Here is a 26,857-nt window from a genome sequence, read left to right as displayed (position 1 = left end):
GTGGCGCATTATTAGTAAGAGTGTTAAAGTTTTTTATACCGCCACCGTCAGTGTAACCTGTGCGGTTGTTGACCAAGTATTTCTTGCTGTCACTTACGTAAGCAAGTAGAAGCCCCATACAACGTGTGGCTGGGCCGGCACGCTGGTTGTAGTAGGCGCTAAATGATGTACCATCACGCCACGTTCGAGAGAATAAAATATTTTTGGGGCTCCCATTGTTTTCTTTAATTTGTGAAACTGGTCAAAATGGCTCTTTGAGTGGTAAAGGTTGCCGACCCCTGCCCTAGGGTAACAAAGTTAATGTATGTTTGATGAAACATGATTATATGCATGAGTGTATGTGTATATGTATATGTATATATGGAGTATATTGTGAATAAATTGAGAACAGGAAGTGAACAAAAGTTTTAGCAACTGCTATGTAATGGAAAAGGGGTAGGATTAAATGAGCTCTGCTTCTTCCTACTCCTTTTCGAACATGTTGAATAGAGAAACTGGAAATTGTGATGTATCATGTTGTATGCATGCATGTTCCAAATAAACTCAACTCAACTCAACTCAACACCCTCACTAGGCAAACCGAACAGCTTCATATTGTCGCGTGAGTGTTGTCGTGTCAGCGGATCATGCACTTTAATCGGTTTTGTTCCTTGCCCGCGCAGGTGAACGACATGGACATGACAGGCCGCAGCCAGGAGGAACTGGTGGCCATGCTGCGCGGTACAAGACAGGGAGAAAGCGTGTGTGTGGTGGTGGCGCGACAGGAGGACATCTTCCTGCCACGGGAACTGGTACGGAAAATCTCCACCTTCACGATACAACATCCTCTATTTTCTCACTCATCTGTCTCCCCTGCTGGTCATCATTTCTCCAATCCCACGCTCTTTTTTTTCTTTTCTTAACATTTCCTGCACATTGTGCCACTTGTCCCCTTTCCCCTCGAAGGATCAAACATCTTCATGTCGATGCCCCTTTGCCTGCTAACACAACAATTTGGATGCACACACACCCAAAATGCACGCTCCGGCTTTCCTGTCTCACCACGCTTTGTTGACACAGCTACGCCAGAGGAAGTCGCACACATGCCAGGGCGGCCCCGCAGGAAGCGTGCGAGCGCGGCCACGCTTGTCAACACGCCACGGGTGATAATGGCTGAAGGGTGCCGAGGTCACCGTTGCGACCTGGGCCCCGCTGGAGTCGTGTATGAACAAACACAAACGCCAGTTTCTGCATCTTTTGTTCCTCGGTCTGTTGTGGTTGTCGGATTTATTCTCTCTTATTACTTCAAAGAGCTAAGAGTCACGAGCCGGGTTCAGTAGTGATGCATATTCACACTGCACACGCACGCACAGAAAAACATCTAAACACTTAGTCCAGGGGTCGGCAACCCAAAATGTTGAAATATCCATATTGGACCGAAAATACAAAAAAAAAATCTGTATGGAGCTGCAAAAAATTATATACAAACCCTGTTTCCGTATGTGTTGGGAAATTGTGTTAGATGTAAATAAAAACGGAATTCAATGATTTGCAAATCCTTTCCAACCCATATTCAGTTGAATGCACTACAAAGACAAGATATTTGATGTTCAAACTCATAAACTTTATTTTTTTTTGCAAATAATAATTAACTTACAATTTCATGGCTGCAACACGTGCCAAAGTAGTTGGGAAAGGGCATGTTCACCACTGTGTTACATGGCCTTTCCTTTTAACAACACTCAGTAAACGTTTGGGAACTGAGGAGACACATTTTTTAAGCTTCTCAGGTGGAATTCTTTCCCATTCTTGCTTGATGTACAGCTTAAGTTGTTCAACAGTCCGGGGGTCTCCGTTGTGGTATTTTAGGCTTCATAATGCGCCACACATTTTCAATGGGAGACAGGTCTGGACTATAGGCAGGCCAGTCTAGTACCCGCACTCTTTTACTGTGAAGCCACGTTGATGTAACACGTGGCTTGGCATTGTCTTGCTGAAATAAGCAGGGGCGTCCATGGTAACGTTGCTTGGATGGCAACATATATTGCTCCAAAACCTGTATGTACCTTTCAGCATTAATGGTGCCTTCACAGATGTGTAAGTTACCCATGCCTTGGGCACTAATACACCCCCATACCATCACAGATGCTGGCTTTTCAACTTTGCGCCTATAACAATCGGGATGGTTATTTTCCTCTGTGGTCCAGAGGACACGACGTCCACAGTTTCCAAAAACAATTTGAAATGTGGACTCGTCAGACCACAGAACACTTTTCCATTTTGTATCAGTCCATCTTAGATGAGCTCAGGCCCAGCGAAGCCGACGGCGTTTCTGGGTGTTGTTGATAAACGGTTTTCGCCTTGCATAGGAGAGTTTTAACTTGCACTTACAGATGTAGCGACCAACTGAAGTTACTGACAGTGGGTTTCTGAAGTGTTCCTGAGCCCATGTGGTGATATCCTTTACACACTGATGTCGCTTGTTGATGCAGTACAGCCTGAGGGATCGAAGGTCACGGGCTTAGCTGCTTACGTGCAGTGATTTCTCCAGATTCTCTGAACCCTTTGAAGATATTACGGACCGTAGATGGTAAAATCCCTAAATTCCTTGATATAGCTGGTGAGAAAGGTTTTTCTTAAACTGTTCGACTATTTGCTCACGCATTTGTTGACAAAGTGGTGACCCTCGCCCCATCCTTGTTTGTGAATGACTGAGCATTTCATGGAATCTACATTTATACCCAATCATGGCACCCACCTGTTCCCAATCTGCCTGTTCACCTGTGGGATGTTCCAAATAAGTGTTTGATGAGCATTCCTCAACTTTATCAGTATTTATTGCCACATTTCCCAACTTCTTTGTCACGTGTTGCTGGCATCAAATTTGAAAGTTAATGATTATTTGCAAAAAAAACAATTTTTTATCATTTTGAACATCAAATATGTTGTCTTTGTAGCATATTCAACTGAATATGGGTTGAAAATGATTTGCAAATCATTGTATTCCGTTTATATTTACATCTAACACAATTTCCCAATTCATATGGAAACGGGGTTTGTAAGTGTTATAATGAACACAACACATCATGTACTGTAAGTGTCTATATTAGCTATATTAGCCTACTATCAAAATGTGTCGCAGGCTGACGCAAAACTTTGTTGACAGAAATGTTGAAATTTAATATTTATTCGACACATTTTTACAACATTAGAAAACATTAGTAAAATGGTGGATTCTCAGAGGGTAAGCTAACTTCTGGAAATTGCTGGCTTAGAATGTCCAAAGGTATAGATGTGTGTGTCCAAGTTAAAGGAAACGGCAGGCCGTCTTCTTCTAATACAGACCTGGGCAAATTAAGGCCCGGGGGCCACATGCAGCCCATTAAGTTTTTCAATCTGGCCCGCCGGACATTCCCAAATATTTTTTTTCGATCTTCAAGATGGAAAGTGTAGCTGCCATTATGATGTGCAGTGATGTTTTCTAATGACCATAAGTCTTGAATTATACAAAGTATTTCAATGGTTGGAATCTGAGCTTTTGCATCCTATACTAGTTACTATGGTAATCTAATTAGTTACTATGGTAATCTAAATCACAGCAGCTCAGACGAGGCACCAAGCAGGGTGGGTGGGAAGCGTTTCCACATAGTTTTTCAAGATCGGGCAGCCTGAAATGCGGAAGGAGATTTTTACAACAAAGTTCTAAAGCTTAGTGATATATCAGATATGTCAGATTGGTGTGTTGTTGTTTTTTTACCCTTTGCGTTCATATTTCGCTGTTTGTTGCATTTTTTTTGTGTTTCGCTTGATTGTAAAATATGTGGATAGAGAGGGGGTGTGACGTTCATATGTTGTCAATATTTAGTGTTTTATCGTTCGTAGTTAATATTGTAGATCCCACATTCTTTATTTTCATGTACATTCTGGGTGTCTCATTCAGTAAAAACATTTAAAATTCCATTCCGTTTTTTAAGGCGGTCTGTCATAAAGTTTTTAGCATTCAGACATTATTGTGAGGTTTTGTATTAGTGTTCCTAAAAATCAGATATACCGGCCCCGAGACACATTTTTTTTCTATAAATTTGGCCCCCCGAGTCAAAATAATTTCCCAGGCCTGTTCTAATGGATTTATTACAATCTTTGCAAGCTGGGTAACGTTTGCTGTGGTCTGGAACAACATGGCACACTAACAACTATCAGAAATGCAGGCAATATTACATACAGACAATGTGTCATGAGACATGCAAATATAAATTGAATTAAGAGGACTTAAAGGAAATTAAACGAACTCAAATATACCTACACACATAATGATGCAATATGTACATACAGCTAGCCTAAATAGCATGTTAGCATCGATTAGCTTGCAGTCATGCAGTGACCAAATATTCCTGATTAGCACTCCAACAAATAAATAAATGATAAATGGGTTGTACTTGTATAGCGCTTTTCTACCTTCAAGGTACTCAAAGCGCTTTGACACTACTTCCACATTTACCCATTCACACACACATTCACACACTGATGGAGGGAGCTGCCATGCAAGGCGCTAACCAGCACCCATCAGGAGCAAGGGTGAAGTGTCTTGCTCAGGACACAACGGACATGACGAGGTTGGTACTAGGTGGGGATTGAACCAGGGACCCTCGGGTCGCGCACGGCCATTCTTCCACTGCGCCACGCCACAAGTCAATAACATCAACAAAGCTCACCTTTGTGCTTTCACCCAGAACATTAAAAGTTTGGTGGACAAAAAAATAAATATATATATATATATATATATATGTATATATATATATATATTTTATTCATAAGGCGCCTTTCTGGGCACTCAAGGACACCGTACAAAATCACAACAATAAAATCAAATTGGATAAAAAAAACAACAACAACAACAAAGAGAAGAGAAAAGAAAAGATGATTACAATGAATAAGCAGTCAGGAATGGGTGTGTTTTGAGTCTTGATTTGAAGGGGGATATTGAATCTAAGTTGCGGAGGTCTGGTGGTAAATGAGACAAAAAAGAGTGGCATAAATTATGTCGAAAGTCGGAGAAAGTTGTACATGTAAACCAACTACGGGGAGTTCAAGGACCGCCAAAATTAGTTGGACAAAACGGCACTCGCCAAATAGTCTCTAATCACTGAAGCATGTTTAATATAAAGAGTGTGATTTCTAACAATTAGGGAGGTTTGTGTCATGTTTGTCCTCCTACAGAAACCATATTAAAACAAAACATATCTTTTTCATACATTTTTGAAAAAGCGCCAGAGAGCCACTAGGCCAGTGGTTCTCAAACTTTTTTTGTCATCCCCCACTTTGGACAAGGAGGAGTTTTCAAGCCCCACCTGCCCCCATCGCCCCAACAGAGCGCTAATGCCAAGCTTTAACATTTTCAAATTTATTGAATATCAAGTTGTATACATTCAAACTCAATAACATAAAATAACATCAAGTTCAATAATAAATAAAATAAAAGTGCCACTTTGCAATCTCTGCAAAAAAAAAAGGAGGAGCTATGCATTTGGCAAGACAGGGCAAGGGACAGCACTTTGCCCCAGGAGAGCCACCTTGCTTCACTGTGAAACAGCACGGCTGTATGATCAGCTCCCATTTCCTCACACAGTGCAGAGAACAGTCGCACTTTCAGTGGTCGTGTTTTGATCAAATGTACCGCGCTCACAACATCTGTTAAAACCTCATTGAGTTCGGGGCTGAGCTGCCTTGACGCGAGTGCTTCCCGGTGAATGACACAGTGTGTGCCCGTCAGATTTTTGTTTCTCTGCAGGCGCTGGCTCTGGCTCGACGACCTTTGAGGTGCGAGTCACAAATGTATATATTTGTGTAATTGTGGTCCACACATTAGCCTGCTACCCATCCGCGCGAAAGTTTGTTCCGCTTAGCCCCGCCCCCGTTAGTTACTGTTGCTATGTCTGTCAAACTTTCGCTCCTACCGAGAAATTTAAAGCCTACAGTAAAAATAAGTACCGGTAATTTCCATTTATTTATATAGCGGATTTCATAGACAGAATCACAAAGTGATTTACAGTGTGTATAGAAAATGAAAGCATAATAAAAAAGAAAATCTAAGAATATAATAATAAAAAAAAAATTTAAAGTGAAATTTCCTCCCGTTCCTCGCGCCCCACCTGTCATGTCTCTATTCCCCACCAGTGGGGCGCGCCCCACACTTTGAGAAACGCTGCACTAGGCCGGCACTAAAACTAATTGATATCGGATCAATACCTAAATTTGTGGTACCATCCAAAACTAATGTAAAGCATTCAAACAGAATAATTAATGATTATTAAATTTTAACAGAAGTGTAGATAAAACATGTAGAAACGGAAAATAACCAGATATTAATAGTAAATGAACAAGTGGATTCATCTTTTTTTTACAGCTTGTCCTTTATAATCATGACAAAATAATAGAATGGGGAATAACACATAATGTTACTGCATATGTCAGTAGCTAAATTATGAGCCTTTGTTTGCTTACTTACTACTAAAAGACAAGTTGTCTTGTATGTTCACTATTTTATTTAAGGACAAACTTGCAAAAAGAAACATATGTTTAATGTACCGTTTGATTTTTTTAGTTAAAATAAAGCCAATAATGCCATTTTTTTGTGGTCCCCTTTATTTACAAAAGTATCAAAGTATCAAAATACATTTTGGTACCGATACCAAAATATTGGTATCAAGACAACCCTAATTACAACACACTCGCGTGATTTTTTTTGTGGAAGTAGGAGCACACAGTGGATGTCGTAAGTTGAATGTGCGCTGCTATGGAAACGGAAATAAATGCACCGGAGAAGGGAGTCCCGCTGTTGATTAAAATGACCAAAATATGGTAAATATTGCACATATTACATATTGTCATGAATGTGTGTCTCTCATAATGATGGTGAAGGATAGGCAAAATTCCCCCCAAAAAGTTCAGTTCCCCTTTAAGTACTTTCACGCACACATCGCAAAGTCCTTAAAAAGCACAAATTGAGAAAATAGTTTGCCATCAATAATGGCCCGGTGCTGTTGGAGAGCCTCCACAGTCTTTTTATCTCACAATTGCTTGTTTATTGTGTACGTTTCAGACAGAATTGAGGAGGGGAGGGGAATGAAAGTGAGCTCCTTCACTTACCATCAAAGCTGTGGAAGTTGGCGGGACCCAGTCTTGATGTGCTTGGTATCGGGTCCCCAACATCAAAGCTGTTTTCACAAATTACATCCTTCTTCCATCGTGTGCTTAATGTTCTCACTCAAACTGAAGCCGGTTACCAAAAGCTGTAATTTTTACATTATAGGGGGCTTATGATGAGTTTAACCTACATTTAAACACTTCCTCGTGGCCAAGATCAGTGAATCTCAAACTGTGTAGTGGTAAGCCAAATAATCACTTCATAAATATTCACACACAGTGTTACTGTTCAAACTGTGTGTAATATATGTTAAATATACTTGTTAAATATAACCTCTGCCTTGTTTTAATGAATAATTAGGCCTACTATGCTACTGTATTTTAATGTTGGTCATTATGGTGGTACTTGGAGAGCCAAGTGTTTTGAGGTGGTACTTCATGAAAACTTTCAGAACCACTGTCAACCAGAAAGCACTTGGCTCTCCAAGTACCACCATGATGACCAACAGTAACGTAGTAGGCCTAAGTATTAATTAAAAAGAAGGCAGAAGTTTTATTTACCAATATATTTAATATTTTTGGCCACTCTAACATTACACACAATGCACAAACATCATCGACAATGATACTTTATAAACAGTACATATTCACAGACTTCTTTGGCATACCACTAGATAGAGCCCGCATACTACCGTATTTTTCGGACTATAAGTCGCAGTTTTTTTCATAGTTTGGCCGGGCTCCAGTGCGACTTATATATGTTTTTTTCCTTTTTTATTATGCCTTTTCGGCAGTGCGACTTATACTCCGAAAAATACGGTACTAGTGGTGCATGTACCCCAATTTGAGAATCACTGTTCTAGACAATAAGTTTTGGATATGATTTGGGGAAAATTCTGTGTACATTTTGCGCCACAGTCACATCTGTGTGAATAAATGATGGGTTCCCACTTCTCTGTGAGCGCTTTAAGCGCGATATAAAATCTAATCCATTATTATTATTATTATCTGCAACTGATAATGCACCGTATTAACCGGACAATAGAGTGCACCAGGATACAAGCCGCTCCGGACTATAAGCCACTCATATACACGTTGTGGAATTAGTTATTTACACAGAAATATTTTATACATATTTATTTACACACCTTACTTGTTTCCAAACGGTCTGTAACACAGCAGTAAAACGGCTAATCAAACAAAACAGAAGTCATCGCCATGGCACACTTGCTGCTAAACAGACTCAATAACTCAACGGTGACGTCTTGGTGAATTTACCGAGGAATTTGTGAAACTGAAACAACACAAAAATAATGCCATTGTAAGATAATAATACTATTACCGACACTCGTACAATGGGTTAGCATATTAGCTAATACTAATGACTAGAGATGTCATATCGGATATCTTTTTGCCGATATTCCGATATTGTCCAACTCTTAATTACCGATTCCGATATCGTGGAATTAACACATTATGATGCCTAATTTTGTTGTGATGCCCCGCTGGATGCATTAAACAATGTAACAAGGTTTTCCAAAAAAAATCAACTCAAGTTATGGAAAAAAATGCCAACATGGCACTGCCATATTTATTATTGAAGTCACAAAGTGCATTATTTTCTTTAACATGCCTCAAAACAGCAGCTTGGAATTTGGGACATGCTCTCCCTGAGAGAGTATGAGGAGGTTGAGGTGGGCGGGGTTGAGGTGGGGGGGGTAGGGGGTAGCAGGGTTGTATATTGTAGCGTCCCGGAAGAGTTAGTGCTGCAAGGGGTTCTGGGTATTTGTTCTGTTGTGTTTATGTTGTGTTACGGTGCGGAAGTTCTCCCGAAATGTGTTTGTCATTCTTGTTTGGTGTGGGTTCACAGTGTGGCGCATATTTGTAACAGTGTTAAAGTTGTTTATACGGCCACCCTCAGTGTGACCTGTATGGCTGTTGACCAAGTATGCTTGCATTCACTTGTGTATGTGAAAAACCGTAGATATTATGTGACTGGGCCGGCACGCAAAGGAAGTGCCTTTAAGGTTCATTGGCGCTCTGTACTTCTCCCTACGTCCGTGTACAGCGGCGTTTTAAAGAGTCATAAATGTTACTTTTTGAAACAGATACCGATAATTTTGAAACCGATACCGATAATTTGTGATATTACATTTTAAAGCATTTATCGGCCGATAATATCGGCAGTCCGATATTATCGGACATCTCTACTAATGAAGCTAGCTTCATTACATTACGATAACACGTACAACTATGCATGGAAGCGCTTGTACGGACATCATACATGGGACGGTTTAGTAAGTATGAATTGTTTTAGTTATATTGTAAAACTTACAAACGTTGCTTGGAGTGATGAATGAAAAACCCATACGTGTAGAAAACGCTATGGACGATTAGAAGATGGAACTGCACTTCTATTTCCGGTTCAAAGCCTTAGGCAGCAGGAAACACTATTTAGAAATTGTTGATTTATATAGGCTCGTAAGGTAAAGTTTTGTACCTGACAAGTTTCGGCTACCTTGCTTCTGCAGCCTTCATCAGAGGTGTCACGTGATGTTAGCGTGACGTCCTCTGTGATGTGTTATATGGATTTTTCCATCCAACCATTTAAAAATACACATCGGTAGGCTAAATGAACCTCTTCAACATAGCAGGAAACACTTGTAGAGATCCACCCAGCTGCACTTACGAGTGAATTCGTCCAAAAAATGGCGCCATTGTCACAATGTGACCCCAAGATGCAGAGATGGCGGCAGGCATTGAGCAGGAAAACATGATTTAATGTTCATAAAATAAAGGTAAAAACACAAACCAGGAACTAAGAATAGCCAAAACTGAAAACAGGAACCAGCAAACAGAAAAACTGGAAACAGCTAATGGCTAACAAGAAAACACAAAACAAAAGAGCTAGGAGAAAGCAAACTACAAATAGCTAACAGGAACAGCTTACCGCTACGGCGACAGGTACAAGGACAAGTAGTAGCACGACAGGTAGTAGCTGTAACGATATCAACACGACAGGTAGGAATGACATCAACAAGTATTAGTGACAATAATCCAGCCCTGATTGGAGGGGAAGGCAGGTTCAAATAGCAGCTGGCTGATTGACCCCAGGTGTGGCCAGGTGCCAATCAGCCCCAGCTGAGGGGACAAAGCACTCAGGGGAGATAATCAGGAAATAACCAAAATAAGAGCGCTGACAGGAAACAAAGACAAACGCAGAGGAAAGACTTAAACATGGCCAAACTGTCAGGGACAAGCCTGACAGCTATAGCCCAAATAATAATACACCATTTAACTGTCTCTACATGTGTGCAATGAAAACTAATTGCTTTATGGCCGTCAGCGAAGAAAAATCCATAAACTATCCACACAGAGTAAAACAACTTGCACTGAGCCTAGTCTATAAAATCCGCAACACCTCCCTGATACCGAAGTACATGTCAAACTACTTCCGTAACGTAAATGACCGCCATAACCACAACACCGGGGGGAGCTCCACAAACCACGTTAAACCCAGATTCCGATCTAACAAAGGTCTTAACTCATTCTCCTTCTATGCCACATCAATATGGAATGCACTCCCAACAGGTGTAAAAGAAAGGGCATCTCTATCCTCCTTCAAAACCGCACTAAAACAACACCTCCAGGCAACTTCAACCCTTGACTAACACCCTCCCCCCTCCACATCCCACCTCCCCGGATTGTAAATAATGAAATGTATATACCGTATTTTTCGGACTATATGTCGCAGTTTTTTTCATAGTTTATGAAAGTTGCCTAATGTTTTTTTCCTTCTTTATTATGCATTTTCGGCGGTGCGACTTATACTCCGAAAAATACGGTTCTTGTTCTTATGCTTTCTGAACTCACTATGTTCACTGCTCGCTGTACATATCCTACCAAGTCAGACCTACAGTGTTACAATGTCCATTTGTCTGATGATGCAATTGTTGATGACTGAAGTGCTGATATCAACCAAACCTAAACCCCACCGCCCCACATCCCACCCCCCGGATTGTAAATAATGTAAATAATTCAATGTATATACTCTGATGATTAACTTGTGTGATGACTGTATTATGATGATAGTATATATTTGTACCATCAATTGATTTACGTGGACCCCGACTTAAGCAAGTTGAAAAACTTATTCGGGTGTTACCATTTAGTGGTCAATTGTACGGAATGGTATGACTCAGGGAAAAGGACGACCCTGCCATGCAGAGTCCGACAGGATATGGAGGGTATGGCATGGAAGGGGTGTACCTGGGACGCTAGGTAAACCCTTGAGCCCTCTGGAGACGTCGTGGGCTTCAATCAACGAAACGTCGATGAAGCAGGGTGCCCACCCGAAGATCCCAATGACATACTTACCCTCCCTTTCACCACTCCACACCGACTGCTACCGTCAAGATTGTTCCTACTTACCAAAGGGATTGAAACATCTAGTTATATTTGCTTTACTGTACTGTGCAATCTACTAATAAAAGTTTCAATCCAAAAAAAAACAACCTTTTATAATCCGCAGGGTTTAAAGCGTAGGAAAAAAGTGGCGGCTTATAATGCGGAATTTTACGGTACATCAGTGACGTGCGGTGAGGTTGATGGCTGGTGAGGCACTGACTTCATCACAGTCAGATTTACAAACATATGAACCCTAAAGAGTATCTTATTCACCATTTGATTGGCAGCAGTTAACGGGTTGTGTTTAAAAGCTCATACCAGCATTCTTCCCTGCTTGGCACTCAGCATCAAGGGTTGGAATTGGGGGTTAAATCACCAAAAATTATTCCCGGGCGCTGCGCCGCTGCTGCCCACTGCTCCCCTCACCTCCCAGGGGGTGATCAAGGGATGGGTCAAATGCAGAGGACAAATTTTGCCACACCTAGTATGTGTGTGACAATCATTGGTACTTTAACTAAACTTTAACTTTACACATACAAACTGTAGCACACAAAAAAGAACATTTAATTAAAAAAACGTTATTATGGTCTTACCTTTACTTATAAGTGCGGGAACAGTGGTGTTCGTGTTGGAGGAGTTGTGAATGAATGAAATATGAAATCCGTGCTGCAGTCTGCAGGTGTACCTAATGTTGTGTCCCTGCAGTCGTTCACGGCTCCTCCGGCGCGAGCATAGTTGTTTTTGCACTTTTTGGCTTCTTGTTAAGTGACTTTTTTTGGGTGGATTCGGTCTTGCACGTGGAGGGTTTGGGTGTGGGCTTTGGTTGGTGTGGCGCTCCCGTCGGGGGGTGCATTCTGCGGCGGGGGTGCATTAACCGGCACCAGGAGGCGGGATTACTGCGAGCCTCACACAGTGCGTCAGCACAAGAAATACGTTACACACATACAGTTGTTGACAAAATACACTGTACATTATATACCTCAGCTAACTAAACTATGGAAATGTATAATATATTCATATAGCAATACGGTCTCACTGCACAGCAGGCCAGCAGTTAGCAGAGTCTGCAATCCATGTTGAGGCACAACTGAGTGACGTGCCTAAACCGCACCGTTTCTTCTCAGTATTTGAACGGCAAATGTGAAAATTCAGCGATTTTGAATAAAAATAATCTAAAACTGGTGAAGGTAAATGGAAAATTACTTTATAGTATAATCACTGAATACATATAACAATTTAATTAATTTTTTTTCTTTTTACATTTTTTTTCTTTCCAGTGAACGCACGTCACTGCGGTACATAATATGCATTAATTCATCAGCAAGGTAGTGTGGTCAATGGTCAGCTTTGTTAAAAAAAACTGCTAACCTTGGTGCTACCTCTGTATTGTGCAAAAAGGAACACTTGCTGATTCAGCAGTTAAAGATCAGGTCATCCGGCTAAAAGGGTTTCACGACTCGCTTCATCACACCGGTGCCAGGCTACCTCGTGATTTATACGCCCCACTCCAGCCTTCATACGGTTCGCTTTTATCTCCCGTGTACAAGTAAAGTAGACTTGTCGAAGGAGAGCGAGGCGAGCGGCTGATTGATTAGTTTCAATAGAGACTATTGATGTTTCATGAGCAGCGCACGCCTCGGCAAACGCTCTCAGCAGGCCTGCGAGGCATTGTGGACCCCTTCCCGTCGGAGGAGTAACGGTAAACCTTTTGAATTAGCCTCATTATTTGGATTCAAAGGGACAGCAATTTCCCAGTCTATCTCCTGTGCTCGTGAGCACTTTCTATGCAATTAAACAAATGATAACACCAAATTACAGTTTAATTCCTCGCACGTTTCCACTCTGCACGCGCTCGGCGAGGGTCCGGGCTCTTTTGTTTTCCGAGCTGGAGATAGGCGAGAGTCTTTGTGAGGCGGTGAGGCTCTTTTGTGTGTGTTTTGTAGTGGAAGTGTGATGTAAACCAGATTATGGTTTTACAAAGGACAGGATGGAAGGGGTCACTCTGCACATGGCTGACCCTGGGCCTGCGAGCGCTGGTCATTCTGCAGGAAACGAGGTCGCCCGGCAGAAAGTGGCTCGGTTTTCATTTTGTGTCCAGCCCTCCCCACGCAAACGTTTAAAAATCCTCCTTGTCAATCTCTCGTTGTGCTTTCCTTGCCCCACATTGTGTGGCACAGGTGTAAAGTGCCATCCAGGCAGACGTTAAGGCGATTAATCGGGAGCTCCAGCGCTACCGTGGCGCACGGCGAGATCTCATCTTAATTGAATGTCGCTCTCATGGCTAATCCCGCCGCTTTGAAACCTCCCCGAACATCCACCGCGACAAAAGCCTCCCTGTGTTGTCGCTTTGTTTCCACCCCTTCCTCGCCACACACCCTCAGGGAAGAAAAAGCTCTTTTTTTTTTTTTTTGCTCTCGTCATTTGGGCGTTGAAGAGGGTGGTCTGTCTTCTGGCTGCATGCTTGTTAAAAAAAAAGCATTGCGGAGGGAACAGGGGTCGTGGAACAGAGCCACGGGGTCCCAGCCACCCCGGGGATGCAATCTGCCCTCAAGGAAAGGGCATTAGAGAGGATATAGGAGCGAGTGTGCCAGTACTTGGACCAGACTCAGGTGCCACATCGGCGTCAAGCTTCAACAAATATATGTACGGTCTGCAGGTTTTGAGAGACTTTGTTGGTAAAAAAACAAAAAAACAAGCCTGCACTGAAAGGCTGTTATTACACTGAAATAGAAGTAGATGTGTGAATTTTAAAAAGGCCATTTTTACATATCAGCTGAGGAATTGTTCTTTCTTGTTTTTATTTGTTGCAGAAAAAACTACACTGCAAAAAAGTCAGTGTTCAAAAACAAGAAAAAAAATAATACAAAAATGAAGGGTATTTTACTTGAACTAAGGAAAATTATCTGCCAATAGAACAAGAAAATTCGGCTTGTTGAGACTTTCCAAAACAAGTCAAATGAGCTAACCTCAATGAACCCAAAAATACCTTAAAATAAGTATATTCTCTATAATAACAACTGCACTGAAACTGCACTGAAAGGCTGATATTACACCGAAATAGAAGTAGATGTGTGAATTTTAAAAAGGCCATTTTTACATATCAGCTGAGGAATTGTTCTTTCTTGTTTTTATTTGTTGCAGAAAAAACTACACTGCAAAAAAGTCAGTGTTCAAAAACAAGAAAAAAAATAATACAAAAATGAAGGGTATTTTACTTGAACTAAGGAAAATTATCTGCCAATAGAACAAGAAAATTCGGCTTGTCGAGACTTTCCAAAACAAGTCAAATTAGCTAACCTCAATGAACCCAAAAATACCTTAAAATAAGTATATTCTCACTAATAACAAGTGCACTTTTCTTGGTATTAAAAAAAGAGAGACCTTTTTTGCTCAATATGTTGAAAAATATTCTTAAATTAAGTTAATGCTAGTGCCATTATCTTGACATAATGATATGTCATGATTTTTTTTTTCATGCTTGAAATAAGAAATTATTACTTTAAAAAAGTAGTTTTATACTTGTGAGTGTTGATGACACAGCTTTGCAACAGTTGATATTCTAGTTTCAAGCATGTTTTACACAATATAGGTTATAAAATCTCAGTTACAAGCTGTAATATTTTACTGAGATCATTTAGGACCAAAACCCTTAAAACAAGTAAAACACTCTAACATAAAATCTACTTAGTGAGAAGAATTATCTTATCAGACAGAAAATAAGCAAATATCACCCTTATTTGAGATATTTAATCTTACTTAGATTTCAGTTTTTGCAGTGTACTCAGTGACTTTTAGAGCATTGAGTGAAATATGCTCCGTGATTGTGCACTGCCGAACATGCTCCTCTGCTTTTTAATTTTCCTGAGGGAACTCTCCTGAAGGAATCAATGAAGTACTATCTATCTATCTATCTATCTATCTATCTATCTATGCAACTTGACCAGTGAATACAAGATTTAATGCGTGAGCTGTTTGGGGGGAAAGTAAAGCTTCAATCTTTGGGCACCACACGATTCATCCATCCATCCATCCATCCATTTTCTACCGCTTATTATTTATTTATGTATGTATTTATTTGACAGGGACAGTACAATAAAACATTGCTACCCACAGGTAACTGATGTCAAAGTACATTTGACTTCTAGCCACAGGCTAATTTGCAACCCTTGTCCATGGTTAGGCTTTTAAAAAACAAAGTTGAGAAAAGTGTAAAGCACATACAAAAGGATTAAGATAAGTACAAACAAAAAAACATATTGAAAATAATTGGCCCCATTTGTCCATACTAGGGTTGTACGGTATACCGGTATTAGTATAGTACCGCCATACTAATTAATTACTTTCGGTAAGATACCGTCTCTGAAATGTACCGGTCCCGCAACACCCCCGCGCCTGCGTCAAAGTCACGTCGTGACATTGCTGGTTTACGAGCAAGTAAAGCATGTTTGGCAGTGCACAATCACTGAGTACTTACAAGCAGACACTGTGTAGACAGAAAAGGGAGAACGAACGCATTTTGGCTTAAAAACTAATGATAAAGGTGAAGTTATAACACTGAAACGCCCTCAGGAAGAGGTGCTTCAAGACATGGCTAGCTAGCTAGCGGCTTACGTCCATCCGCCATTGGCATTGTTTTAGCTACTTCTAAATCATTAATCCTCAAGAGCTCTAGCTTAGCGCTTAGTCTGGCCTCTTGTATCCTATAGTGTGGCGTGTAGCATTTTTAGCTATACCTCATCCTGTAGTCCTCCAGTGATATTGTAACTTGTAAGGAATGTAGCTTATGTGGCGCTGCTGCGGAGATGAGGATTAGACTGTGCAGGGGCGTTAGCCGCAAGGACGCGATAAGGGCGCTGTCAAAGTGTTCAATGAAGGTCAAATTGATGTTTCCTTTTTATTCGTCATTTTGTCATTTATAGCTGTTAGTGTTGTCCCGATACCAATATATTGGTACCGGTACCAAAATGATTTCAATACTTTTCGGTACTTTTCTAAATTAAGGGGACCACAAAAAATGGCATTATTGGCTTTATTTGAACAAAAAATCCTAGGGTACATTAAACATATGTTTCTTATTGCAAGTTTGTCCTTAAATAAAATAGTGAACATACAAGACAACTTGTCTTTTAGTAGTAAGTAAGCAAACAAAGGCTCCTAATTTAGTCTGCTGACATATGCAGTAACATATTGTGTCATTTTCCATTCTATTATTGTGTCAACATTATTAAGGACAAGTGGTAGAAAATGAATTATTAATCTACTTGTTCATTTACTGTTAATATCGGCTTACTTTTTCTTTTAACATGTTCTATCTACACTTCTGTTAAAATGTAATAATCACTTATTCTTCTGTTGTTCAATACTTTACATTAGTTTTGGATGATACCACAAATTTGGGTATCAATCCGATACCAAGTCGTTACAGGATCATACATTGGTCATATTCAAAGTCCTCATGTGTCCAGGGACATATTTCCTGAGTTTATAAATATAATATATTTTTTTTAATAACGATGTTGTGATGCCAAAAAATATTGACGTAATCATAGTAGTATCGACTAGATACGCTATTGTACTTAGTATAATTACAGTGGATGTTAGGTGTAGATCCACTAATGGTGTTTTTTTACATTTTGACACCGGTGAGCTACGGTGTGTAGTGAACTTGTTTAGCTATTCCTCGTCCTGCAGTGATAATGATACTTGTAAGGATTCGTGATTTAGAAGTAGCTAAAACACTGCTGACTGGGGCTGGACTTTAATTGCTAACTCGCTAGCCATTTCTTAAAGCACCTCTTCCGGTGGGCGTTTCAGTGTTATAATTTCACCTTTATTGTTAGTTTTTAAGGGTGATGGACCGGTACTTTTCAGAGCCGGTATAGTACAGAATATGATTCATTAGTATCGCGGAACTATACTAATACCTGTATACCGTACAACCTTAATAGCTATTAGGTATTGTTTTGCGCAGCGTCTTGTGTGAACATATTTCTGTGAGGAACGTACCATTTGGACTTACATTGTTTGCTGTGGGAAAACTTACTTCAGTTAACGTCCGGAAGGTATTATCGAGGTTAACCGAGGTACTACCGTATTGGAATTGCTAAGTCCAAACTCTGCCATGGATGTTATGTGGCGTCAGGCCTCCTGTCCCAGAGCGACACAGCCCGGCACCTTTTTTTTTTTTTTTTTTTTTACCACGCTTTAATGACGGACAATCTCCCTCCCCTCTCCCGTTGATACTTCTTCACCCCGTGTCAATGTTGGCTGCCGCCGCCGTCGTTTCCTTAGCCTTGCATAGAAGCATCAGCGTGGCGGGATGAGGGGGAGAGAGTAGAGCCTCGGGGAAAAGAGAGCGAGAGGAAGGAGGGGATTGAGAGATTAAATGTAAAGAATCAGGAGTGAGCGACATCGGCGTGTATACCGCAGGGATGGCTTATCACTTTTAAATGCTCCTCTGTGCCTCCATCCTCCTCCTCCTCCCCCACTGTGCTCTAGGAGGAAGTATGAAAAGGTTATTATGTTTCCTTTAAAAATGGCTCGCTCTCCGTCTGCGCCTTTCATCTCCAAACGGAATAACCTCTCTGCAGTCCTGTATTATTATTTTTTTTTTTTTACTCTGCACCTTCATCTCTCTTTCCAGTATAAAACACCTGCTTCTCCCCTCCATTTCTATGCCTTTCAGTGAGGTTTTCCAGGACGGTATAATGGCAAAACATGAAGATCAGTCAGCACAGTTGATTCGGAGCTCAAGCTTCGGCAAACGTTCACAGCTGCAGATATTAAAAGGGGGCAAAGGGACTTTATCTAATCCTTTTAAATGCCATTAATTCACTGCGGGCTTCGTCCACCTTCCTCTCTCTTCCAGAAAGGTGAAGACGACAGCAGTCGGGTACTGGAGGACGGCAGGGAGCAGTTCGTTTACGAGATTCCACTGAACGAGACGGGTTCCGCCGGCCTGGGGGTCAGCTTGAAGGGCAACAAGTCGAGAGAGACCGGCGAGGACCTGGGGATTTTCATCAAGTCCATTATCCACGGAGGTGCAGCCTACAAGGTAGAGCAAATGGTTCTCATAGTTTTTTCACCATGTACCACATCCCAAAACACTTGGCGCTCCAAGCACCGCCATAATGACCAACATTAAAATACAATAGCTTAGTAGTAAGTACCGTATTTTTCGGAGTATAAGTCGCACCGGAGTATAAGTCGCACCTGCCGAAAATGCATAATAAAAAAGGAAAAAAACATATATAAGTCGCACTGGAGCCCGGCCAAACTATGAAAAAAACTGCGACTTATAGTCCGGAAAATACGGTACATATTATTTATAAAGCGCTTTTCCCAGATAAAATCAAAAAGCGCTGTACAAAACATAGGTAAAGTAAAACAACTTAAAACAACAGGGGCTACATCATAAAAAGGATACAAAGTGTATTAAAACTGATAGTTAAAAGGTGCATTAACTAAAATCTTTACTAAAAAGAGAAATTTTCAAATGTTTATTAAAGGGGAACATTATCACAATTTCGGAAGGGTTAAAACCATTAAAAATCAGTTCCCAGTGGCTTTTTTTTTTTTCGAAGTTTTTTTCAAAATTTTACCGATCACGCAATATCCCTAAAAAAAAGCTTCAAAGTGCCCGATTTTAACCATCGTTATATACACCCGTCCATTTTCCTGTGACGTCACACAGTGATGCCAATACAAACAGCAAGGTATAGCGACATTAGCTCGGATTCAGACTCGGATTTCAGCGACTTGACACCGTCTGATAAGATAATTACTAACAACTATGAACTAGGTTTACAGCATATGAAATACATTTGGCAACAACATGCACTTTGAGAGTGCAGACAGCCCATTTCAGGCGCGCTAAGAACATATATTTTTCCACGATTTCAGCACTCAGGTTAACCATACCTAAATAGACACAAAATACTGCATTACACAAGACTACCCGAATGTACTCGAATGATTGAAAAAAACAAAACGTTTTTAAGCTAAATTATTGGTAAACACAGTTTATGTATAATAATTTACGTAAAACCGCGAGTAATGAATAAAGTTTTCATCAATTAATTGGTGACACGGCTTTGCATCAGTTGATATTCTAGTTTCAAGCATGTTTTACTCAATATAGGTCATCAAATCTCAGCAACAAGCTGTAATATCTTACTGAGATCATTTAGGACCAAAACAAGTAAAACACTCTAACATAAAATCTGCTTAGTGAGAATAATTATCTTATCAGACAGAAAATAAGCAAATATCACCCTTATTTGAGATATTTAATCTTACTTAGATTTCAGTTTTTGCAGTAAATGGTGTTATTATAACCGCGGTAAAACTCTCTACAGTTAGTATTACCGTTTAAATCAAACTGATCAAAAACGTGATTGATAGCTACACATTATTATACTCACAGGCATAGCGAGCTTAAATGCTATCATGAAAACAAAATACATGAATATCTTCCTCCATTAAAAAAACAACATACCCCAATCTAAACTTATATAAACTGTCTGAGCAACTAAGCTACTTAATTGTGCACATTGGACCTACAAGCGGAGCTGTCATGGCACAGATAGAGGTGGTGGGTTCAAAGACCACTGATGCACTAATGCTGTTACGATGTCACATGCTGGCTGTTGGCGTAACCCCAAGATGCAGAGATTGCAGGCGACGTGCAAGTAACATTTTACTAGATACGAGAGCAGCGAGCACCAGCGTGACTAAGAGCACTAGATCAGGGGTGAGCAAAAACGTTGGCAATGCAAGGCAAAACACAAAAAGGCACATCGGGAATATTGGACAATGAACCAGTGACACCGGCTGATAAGCCTTCCTAATTGCCAACCAGGAAGAGTAGCAGTGGTACAGACACTGTAAGACAAACCTGTGACAGGAAGTGGATCAAAAATAAGAGCAATGGACTGGAATAATAACTAAACACAGTGAAAACAAGACAAACGTCCAAAAGAGTCATGATGGATCATGATAAATGATAACATCAGCTAGCCAGTGAAGGAAGAAGAAGCCTCACTTGGCCACTAAGTGACCATGGCGGCCAGCCTTCTGAAGGCAGGGCGCTCTTGGGCGAGGGCGATAAGGTCAGACAGGGGCCTGGTTAATGCCATCTGGGATCTCCGGGCCAGCCGGGGACGGGCCACGTGGACGGCGCCAGTCCCCAGGTGGTGGGCGCACGCACGCCATGAGAGTCTGTTTGGCTGGAACGCCGTCATCCATTCTTGCGAAATGGCTGAGGAATCGCAGCCTGTGACGTGGTGGAACCACCGGAGGCGAAGTATGTTGCAGAGGCAGTTTCTGTGAAATGCATCAAGGCGGCGAGTAGTTTCTATGGAAAGAGTCCAAGTTTCAGGTCCATCCAATGCTGTACTTTTTTTTTATTTTATAAATGTACCATGAAAAAAAGCACACTGTGTGTGTGTGGGTATATGTGTATATATAAGTGTGTGTGTGGGTATACTTGTATATATAAGTGTGTGTGTGTGTGTGTGTGTGTGTGTGTGTGTGTGTGTGTGTGTGTGTGTGTGTGTGTGTGTGGGTGTGTGGGTGTGTGTGTGTGTGTGCGTGTGTGTGTGTGTGTGTGTGCGTGTGTGTGTCTGTGTGTGGAGGGGGGTATACATGTATATAAGTGTGTGTGTGTGTGTGTGTGGGTATTGTTGTACCCGACCAGTCTTCCTCTCCGGGAATAAAACACACTGGTCAATCCCAAATTCTTTTGGATGACATACTGTATATGTTGAGTAAGAAGGACCACCAGGACAGAATAGCAATATTACCAAGTCTTACTAAAGCTTTAGGAGACCTGCCCTTACAATGCGATAATAGCAGCATCAAGAAGCGGTCTAAAAATCAAACGGAAAGACTCATCTTATTTAGTACGAAAACAGCCCCTCCCGCCCAGAAAGAAATACAGCCTTTGTGTTCTAAACCGATAAAAAAGGAGTACATTATACGCCCGGTATACATTCCAGCCTTCAAGGTGAAACACAGCGTTTACTAACGATCATAAGGTAATAAAACCAAAGTGTACACATGGGAAAATATTAGCTGCTTTAAACATGATTATGGATAAAGAAAAACCACTTAAAAATATATGCATTCTCCACAGTATACGTGCATGTAAGTGTGTGTCGGTGTAAATTGACGCTGCCTTAAAAAGTACTATTATTATTATTTTTTTCTAAATGTAAAACATTTCCTTGTGGTGTAAATAGCATGTAATGGTGGTTCTTTGAATAAAATGTTGCATAGAGTATGTTTTACATATCATCAAGTCGCTTTCTGACAGTCGCTTCAGGATGCGCCGTTTTGTGGGCGGTCTTATTTACGTGGCTCACCTTCGACAGAGTCTTCTCCCCGTCATCTTTGTTGTAGCGGTGTAACGTGCAAGGACGGGAGTGGAAGAAGTGTCAAAAGATGGAACTAACTGTTTTAATGACGTTCAGACTTTACTTAAATCAACAACGAAGCAGCACCTCGTGGGGCAGCATAGCTCGGTTGGTAGAGTGGCCGTGTCAGCAACTTGAGGGTTCCAGGTTCAATTCCCGCTCCCGCTATCCTAGTCACTGCCGTTGTGTCCTTGAGCAAGACACTTTACCCACCTGCTCCCAGTGCCACCCACACTGGTTTAAATGCAACTTAGATATTGGGTTTCACTATGTAAAACCGCTTTGAGTCACTAGAGAAAAACGCTATATAAATATAATTCACTTCACACTTCACATCTCCTCATTCGTGGCTTCACGCCAGAAATGTGTCCTGTAAAAAACAGTCCGACCAGAACTCCAATAACTAAAGTTCCTTGGGTGAATAATATAAACTCACTACACCGGTATATTTTAGCGCTCTCATGGCGAGTTTACTGACAGATACCAGTAAGAACTTTACACTACTTTATATTAGAAATGGCAACAGCGGAGTATGAATGTCCCATAACAAGAAGATAGAGAAAAAGAAGAAACTTATCGACTACAAAGGCGGATGCGCGCTAATTTTCAGGACTTATGCAGATCTCAAATACAGATCAGCAGGTACCAGAAGGTAAGAAATGTTTCTTTTGCATAATATTGCGAAACAAAAGGTCAGATAATTTGTTTTACCTTATACACACACCATAATAATACTCGTATGTTGAAGCACAGTACAATTCATAGCTTACCAAAGTCGTATTAAAACATTTCGATAGATTTTTGAGCGCCGTGTGTAATGTTCTATATTTTCAATGGAACATATACAAGTTTGGCTGTGTTTACTTGAGTCATATTGCAGTCTACACGTATCTCTTGTGTGTGACTGCCATCATATGACAGTCTACACATTTCTCTTAAGTGTGACTGCCATCTACTGGTCATACTTATCATTTCACCAGGTACCAAATAAAATAGCTTTGAGGTCGGTAAGCACAACCAAAATGATTCCGTACATTAGGCACACCTGGTTATAAGGCGCACTAACGAGTTTTGAGAAATTGAAAGGATTTTAAGTGGGCCTTATAGTCCGAAAAATAGGGTAAGTTAATGCAGTCTCAAAGGAATATAACCTGCGGAGCCACTTTCTGACAAAATATCCACATTTCGATTTCTGGCCCCTGAGCCCTTGGGCTTTTTAAACTGCTGCCCCTCTTCATTATGTACCGGATTTTTTGGACTATAAGTCGCAGTTTTTTTTATAATTTGGCCGGGGGTGCGACTTATACTCAGGAGCGACTTATGTGTGAAATTATTAACACATTACCGTAAAATATCAAATAATATTATTTAGCTCATTCACGTAAGAGACTAGACGTATAAGATTTCATGGGATTTAGCGATCAGGAGTGACAGATTGTTTGGTAAATGTATAGCATGTTCTATATGTTATAGTTATTTGAATGACTCTTACCATAATATGTTACGTTAACATACCAGGCACGTTCTCAGTTGGTTATTTATGCCTCTTATAACGTACACTTATTCAGCCTGTTGTTCACTATTCTTTATTTATTTTAAATTGCCTTTCAAATGTCTATTCTTGGTGTTGGCTTTTATCAAATAAATTTCCCCCCAAAAATGCGACTTGTACTCCAGTGCGACATATATTTGTTTTTTTCCTTCCTTATTATGCATTTTCGGCCGGTGCGACTTATACTCCGGAGCGACTTATACTCCGAAAAATACGGTAGTTGAAAAGCCCTGATCTGAGACCTCATTGGGGCCAAAATTAAACAAAAATATAATAACATTTGCTTTAAAAAAAACTATGTGATCGAGGGAAGGCGGGACGTATTTAGGGATTATTGTGCGTAAAAATACAAAGCAAATAGATCCTAATAAACATCTTGCATTGTTAGTTTGCCGCCTTCTTTCTTTCGGACATCTCACCATTTCCTGTCATCTGCTCTTCCCCCTATTCCCTTTTGTCTTACTTCCTGTGATTCTCAGATGCCACAACTCACCCTATGTTATCCCTTGTGTTGACTTTTGACCCCCATTGACCTCCAGTGGCCTTGTCCCATCAACTCTGCACTCGCCCTATCTTGATCACTCAGCACTCACTTTTAGTTGGAAGTGCATCACACAGACCGAAAACTCCCCCCCACACACACCCATTTCAGCACTCAGGAGTTTCCTCCACTTGGCCTCAATTCTGTTTCCTCCGTGGTTGCTGCTCACAGATCTGCAGTGCACGACAAGCGAGCAAAGAAAGGCATGTGGCATTGTAGATAAACCGCTGGTCTGGGATCAGGGCATCTCCCTAAAGCGGCTTCAGAAGCAGTTTTTTTTCCGACAGCTGCGCTCCGAAAGGGCCAATGAGACTGGCTGAGAAGCAGGTTTCTGGGACGAGATACCACATAAGAAGGACATGCAGAAAGCGAGACAGACCGTGGCGAGAGAAGGGGGAAATAAACGACGTCACACGGAGCAGAATGGGGGGAAAAAAGCCGTTGCAGAATCCACACGGGTGTACGTGTCTTTGTCTCCTCCTTAGTATTGATGCATGCTAATTTAAAGCAGCACGGGCTCCTGATGAGACTCGGCGACGGCAGGCCGGGGCAGGGGAGGCGACGCCGGCGTCCGCCGAGACACGTCGTGCACACCGTCACTCAGCAAGCGGAAAGGGGTGGGGCGGGGGGGAGATGAAGCATCATGGTGAGATTTAACCTATTTTCTTGAAACCCATTTGATTGATGGGTGCTGATCCACATCTTTTCAAAGACTACCCTGAAGATGTCTCATTAAAAATACATACGGTGAGCTGGAAACACAAACAAATGCGTCTTTTTTTTTTCCCCTTTGTTTTTGGTTTGATTGAAACACGACGCCGACGTCCCAGTCTGCCTTTCACGTCAGAGCAGTTAGTGAAGTGGGGTCAAAGGTCAGCATGGCCCTAATGGGTCATTCATAACTCCCCAGTCTTAGGCCCCGTTTACACTAAGGTTCCATCCATCCATCTTCTTCCGCTTATCCGAGGGAGAGCCCTGCCACCCGGCGGAGGAAACTCATTTCGGCCGCTTGTACCCGTGATCTTGTCCTTTCGGTCATAACCCAAAGCTCATGACCATAGGTGAGGATGGGAACGTAGATCGACCGGTAAATTGAGAGCTTTGCCTTCCGGCTCAGCTCCTTCTTCACCACAACGGATCGATACAGCGTCCGCATTACTGAAGATGCCGCACCGATCTGCCTGTCGATCTCACAATCCACTCTTCCCTCACTCGTGAACAAGACTCCGAGGTACTTGAACTCCTCCACTTGGGGCAGGGTCTCCTCCCCAACCCGGAGATGGCACTCCACCCTTTTCCGGGCGAGAACCATGGACTCGGACTTGGAGGTGCTGATTCTCATCCCAGTCGCTTCACACTCGGCTGCGAACCGATCCAGCGAGAGCTGAAGATCCTGGCCAGATGAAGCCATCAGGACCACATCATCTGCAAAAAGCAGAGACCTAATCCTGCAGCCACCAAACCAGATCCCCTCAACGCCTTGACCGCGCCTAGAAATTCCGTTCATAAAAGTTATGAACAGAATCGGTGACAAAGGGCAGCCTTGGCGGAGTCCAACCCTCACTGGAAACGTGTCCGACTTACTGCCGGCAATGCGGACCAAGCTCTGACACTGATTATACAGGGAGCGAACCGCCACAATAAGACCGTCCGATACCCCATACTCTCTGAGCACTCCCCACAGGACTTCCCGAGGTACACGGTCGAATGCCTTCTCCAAGTCCACAAAGCACATGTAGACTGGTTGGGCAAACTCCCATGCACCCTCAAGGACCCTGCCGAGAGTATAGAGCTGGTCCACAGTTCCACGACCAGGACGAAAACCACATTGTTCCTCCTGAATCCGAGGTTCGACTATCCGGCGTAGCCTCCTCTCCAGTACACCTGAATAGACCTTACCGGGAAGGCTGAGGAGTGTGATCCCACGATAGTTAGAACACACCCTCCGGTTCCCCTTCTTTCACTAAGGTTATCCAGGGTAAATCCAACCCAACCTTATCCGGGTCCACACACAACCATACTTGCCAACCCACCTGATTTTCCCGGGAGACTCCCGAATTTCAGTGCCCCTCCCGAAAATCTCCCGCGGCAACCATTCTCCCGAATTTCTCCGATTTCCACCCGGACAACCATATTGGGGGTGCCTTTAGGGACCTCTACAACCTGTCGTCACGTCCGCTTTTCCTCCATACAAACAGCGTGCCGGCCCAGTCACATAAGATATGCGGCTTCTACACTCACATAAGTGAATGCAAGCATACTTGATCAACAGCCATACAGGTCACACTGAGGGTGGCCGTATAAACAACTTTAACACTGTTACAAATATGCGCCACACTGTGAACCCACAGCAAACAAGAATGACAAAAACATTTCGGGAAAACATCGGCACCGTAACACAACATAAACAAAACAGAACAAATACCCAGAACCCCTTGCAGCCCTAACTCTTCCGGGACGCTACAATATACATCCCCCGCTACCACCAAACCCCGCCCACCTGAGCCCCGACATTAATGAACTAGCATCCCAGAAAAGATGTCAGGTATCTGGCTCGGGCACATCAGATTAGATCAGTGTGTCGCAAACTGAGCAGTAAAAAGGCCTGAATGGTTGATTTATTCATTATTTTATTTTCAAATTTATTAGCCTGTGGAAAAAGTTAATGTTGATATTGACCTCAGAAGGCTGCAAATAGAAAAGAGGCATTCAATTTTTTATTTAAATTTTATTTAATATACCATTGATGTTTTTTCGTTTGTTTTTTGAAAGTTGATTTCGCACTATTAAGTTATATAAGCGTTGCTTGTTCCATTTTCA

The 26,857-nt window shown here is 41.7% G+C and overlaps 1 protein-coding gene across 2 annotated transcripts in view; it reads left to right on the top strand.

Annotated features, from left to right (window-relative positions):
- The window catches only part of pard3ba (par-3 family cell polarity regulator beta a), a 464,804-nt gene that overhangs the window by 154,082 nt on the left and 283,865 nt on the right, over nucleotides 1–26,857 (top strand). For both annotated transcript variants that reach the window (XM_061985093.1, XM_061985094.1), the window contains 2 exons: nucleotides 663–791; nucleotides 18,398–18,583. In XM_061985093.1, coding sequence (XP_061841077.1) covers nucleotides 663–791; nucleotides 18,398–18,583 — 315 coding nt within the window. The remainder of the gene's footprint in view (nucleotides 1–662; nucleotides 792–18,397; nucleotides 18,584–26,857) is intronic.

The sequence above is a fragment of the Nerophis lumbriciformis genome, linkage group LG23 (genome assembly GCF_033978685.3).
Source record: "Nerophis lumbriciformis linkage group LG23, RoL_Nlum_v2.1, whole genome shotgun sequence".
NCBI lineage: Eukaryota > Metazoa > Chordata > Actinopteri > Syngnathiformes > Syngnathidae > Nerophis > Nerophis lumbriciformis.
Note: the sequence above shows the minus strand (reverse complement) of the source record. Positions and strands in the feature narration are given on the sequence as shown.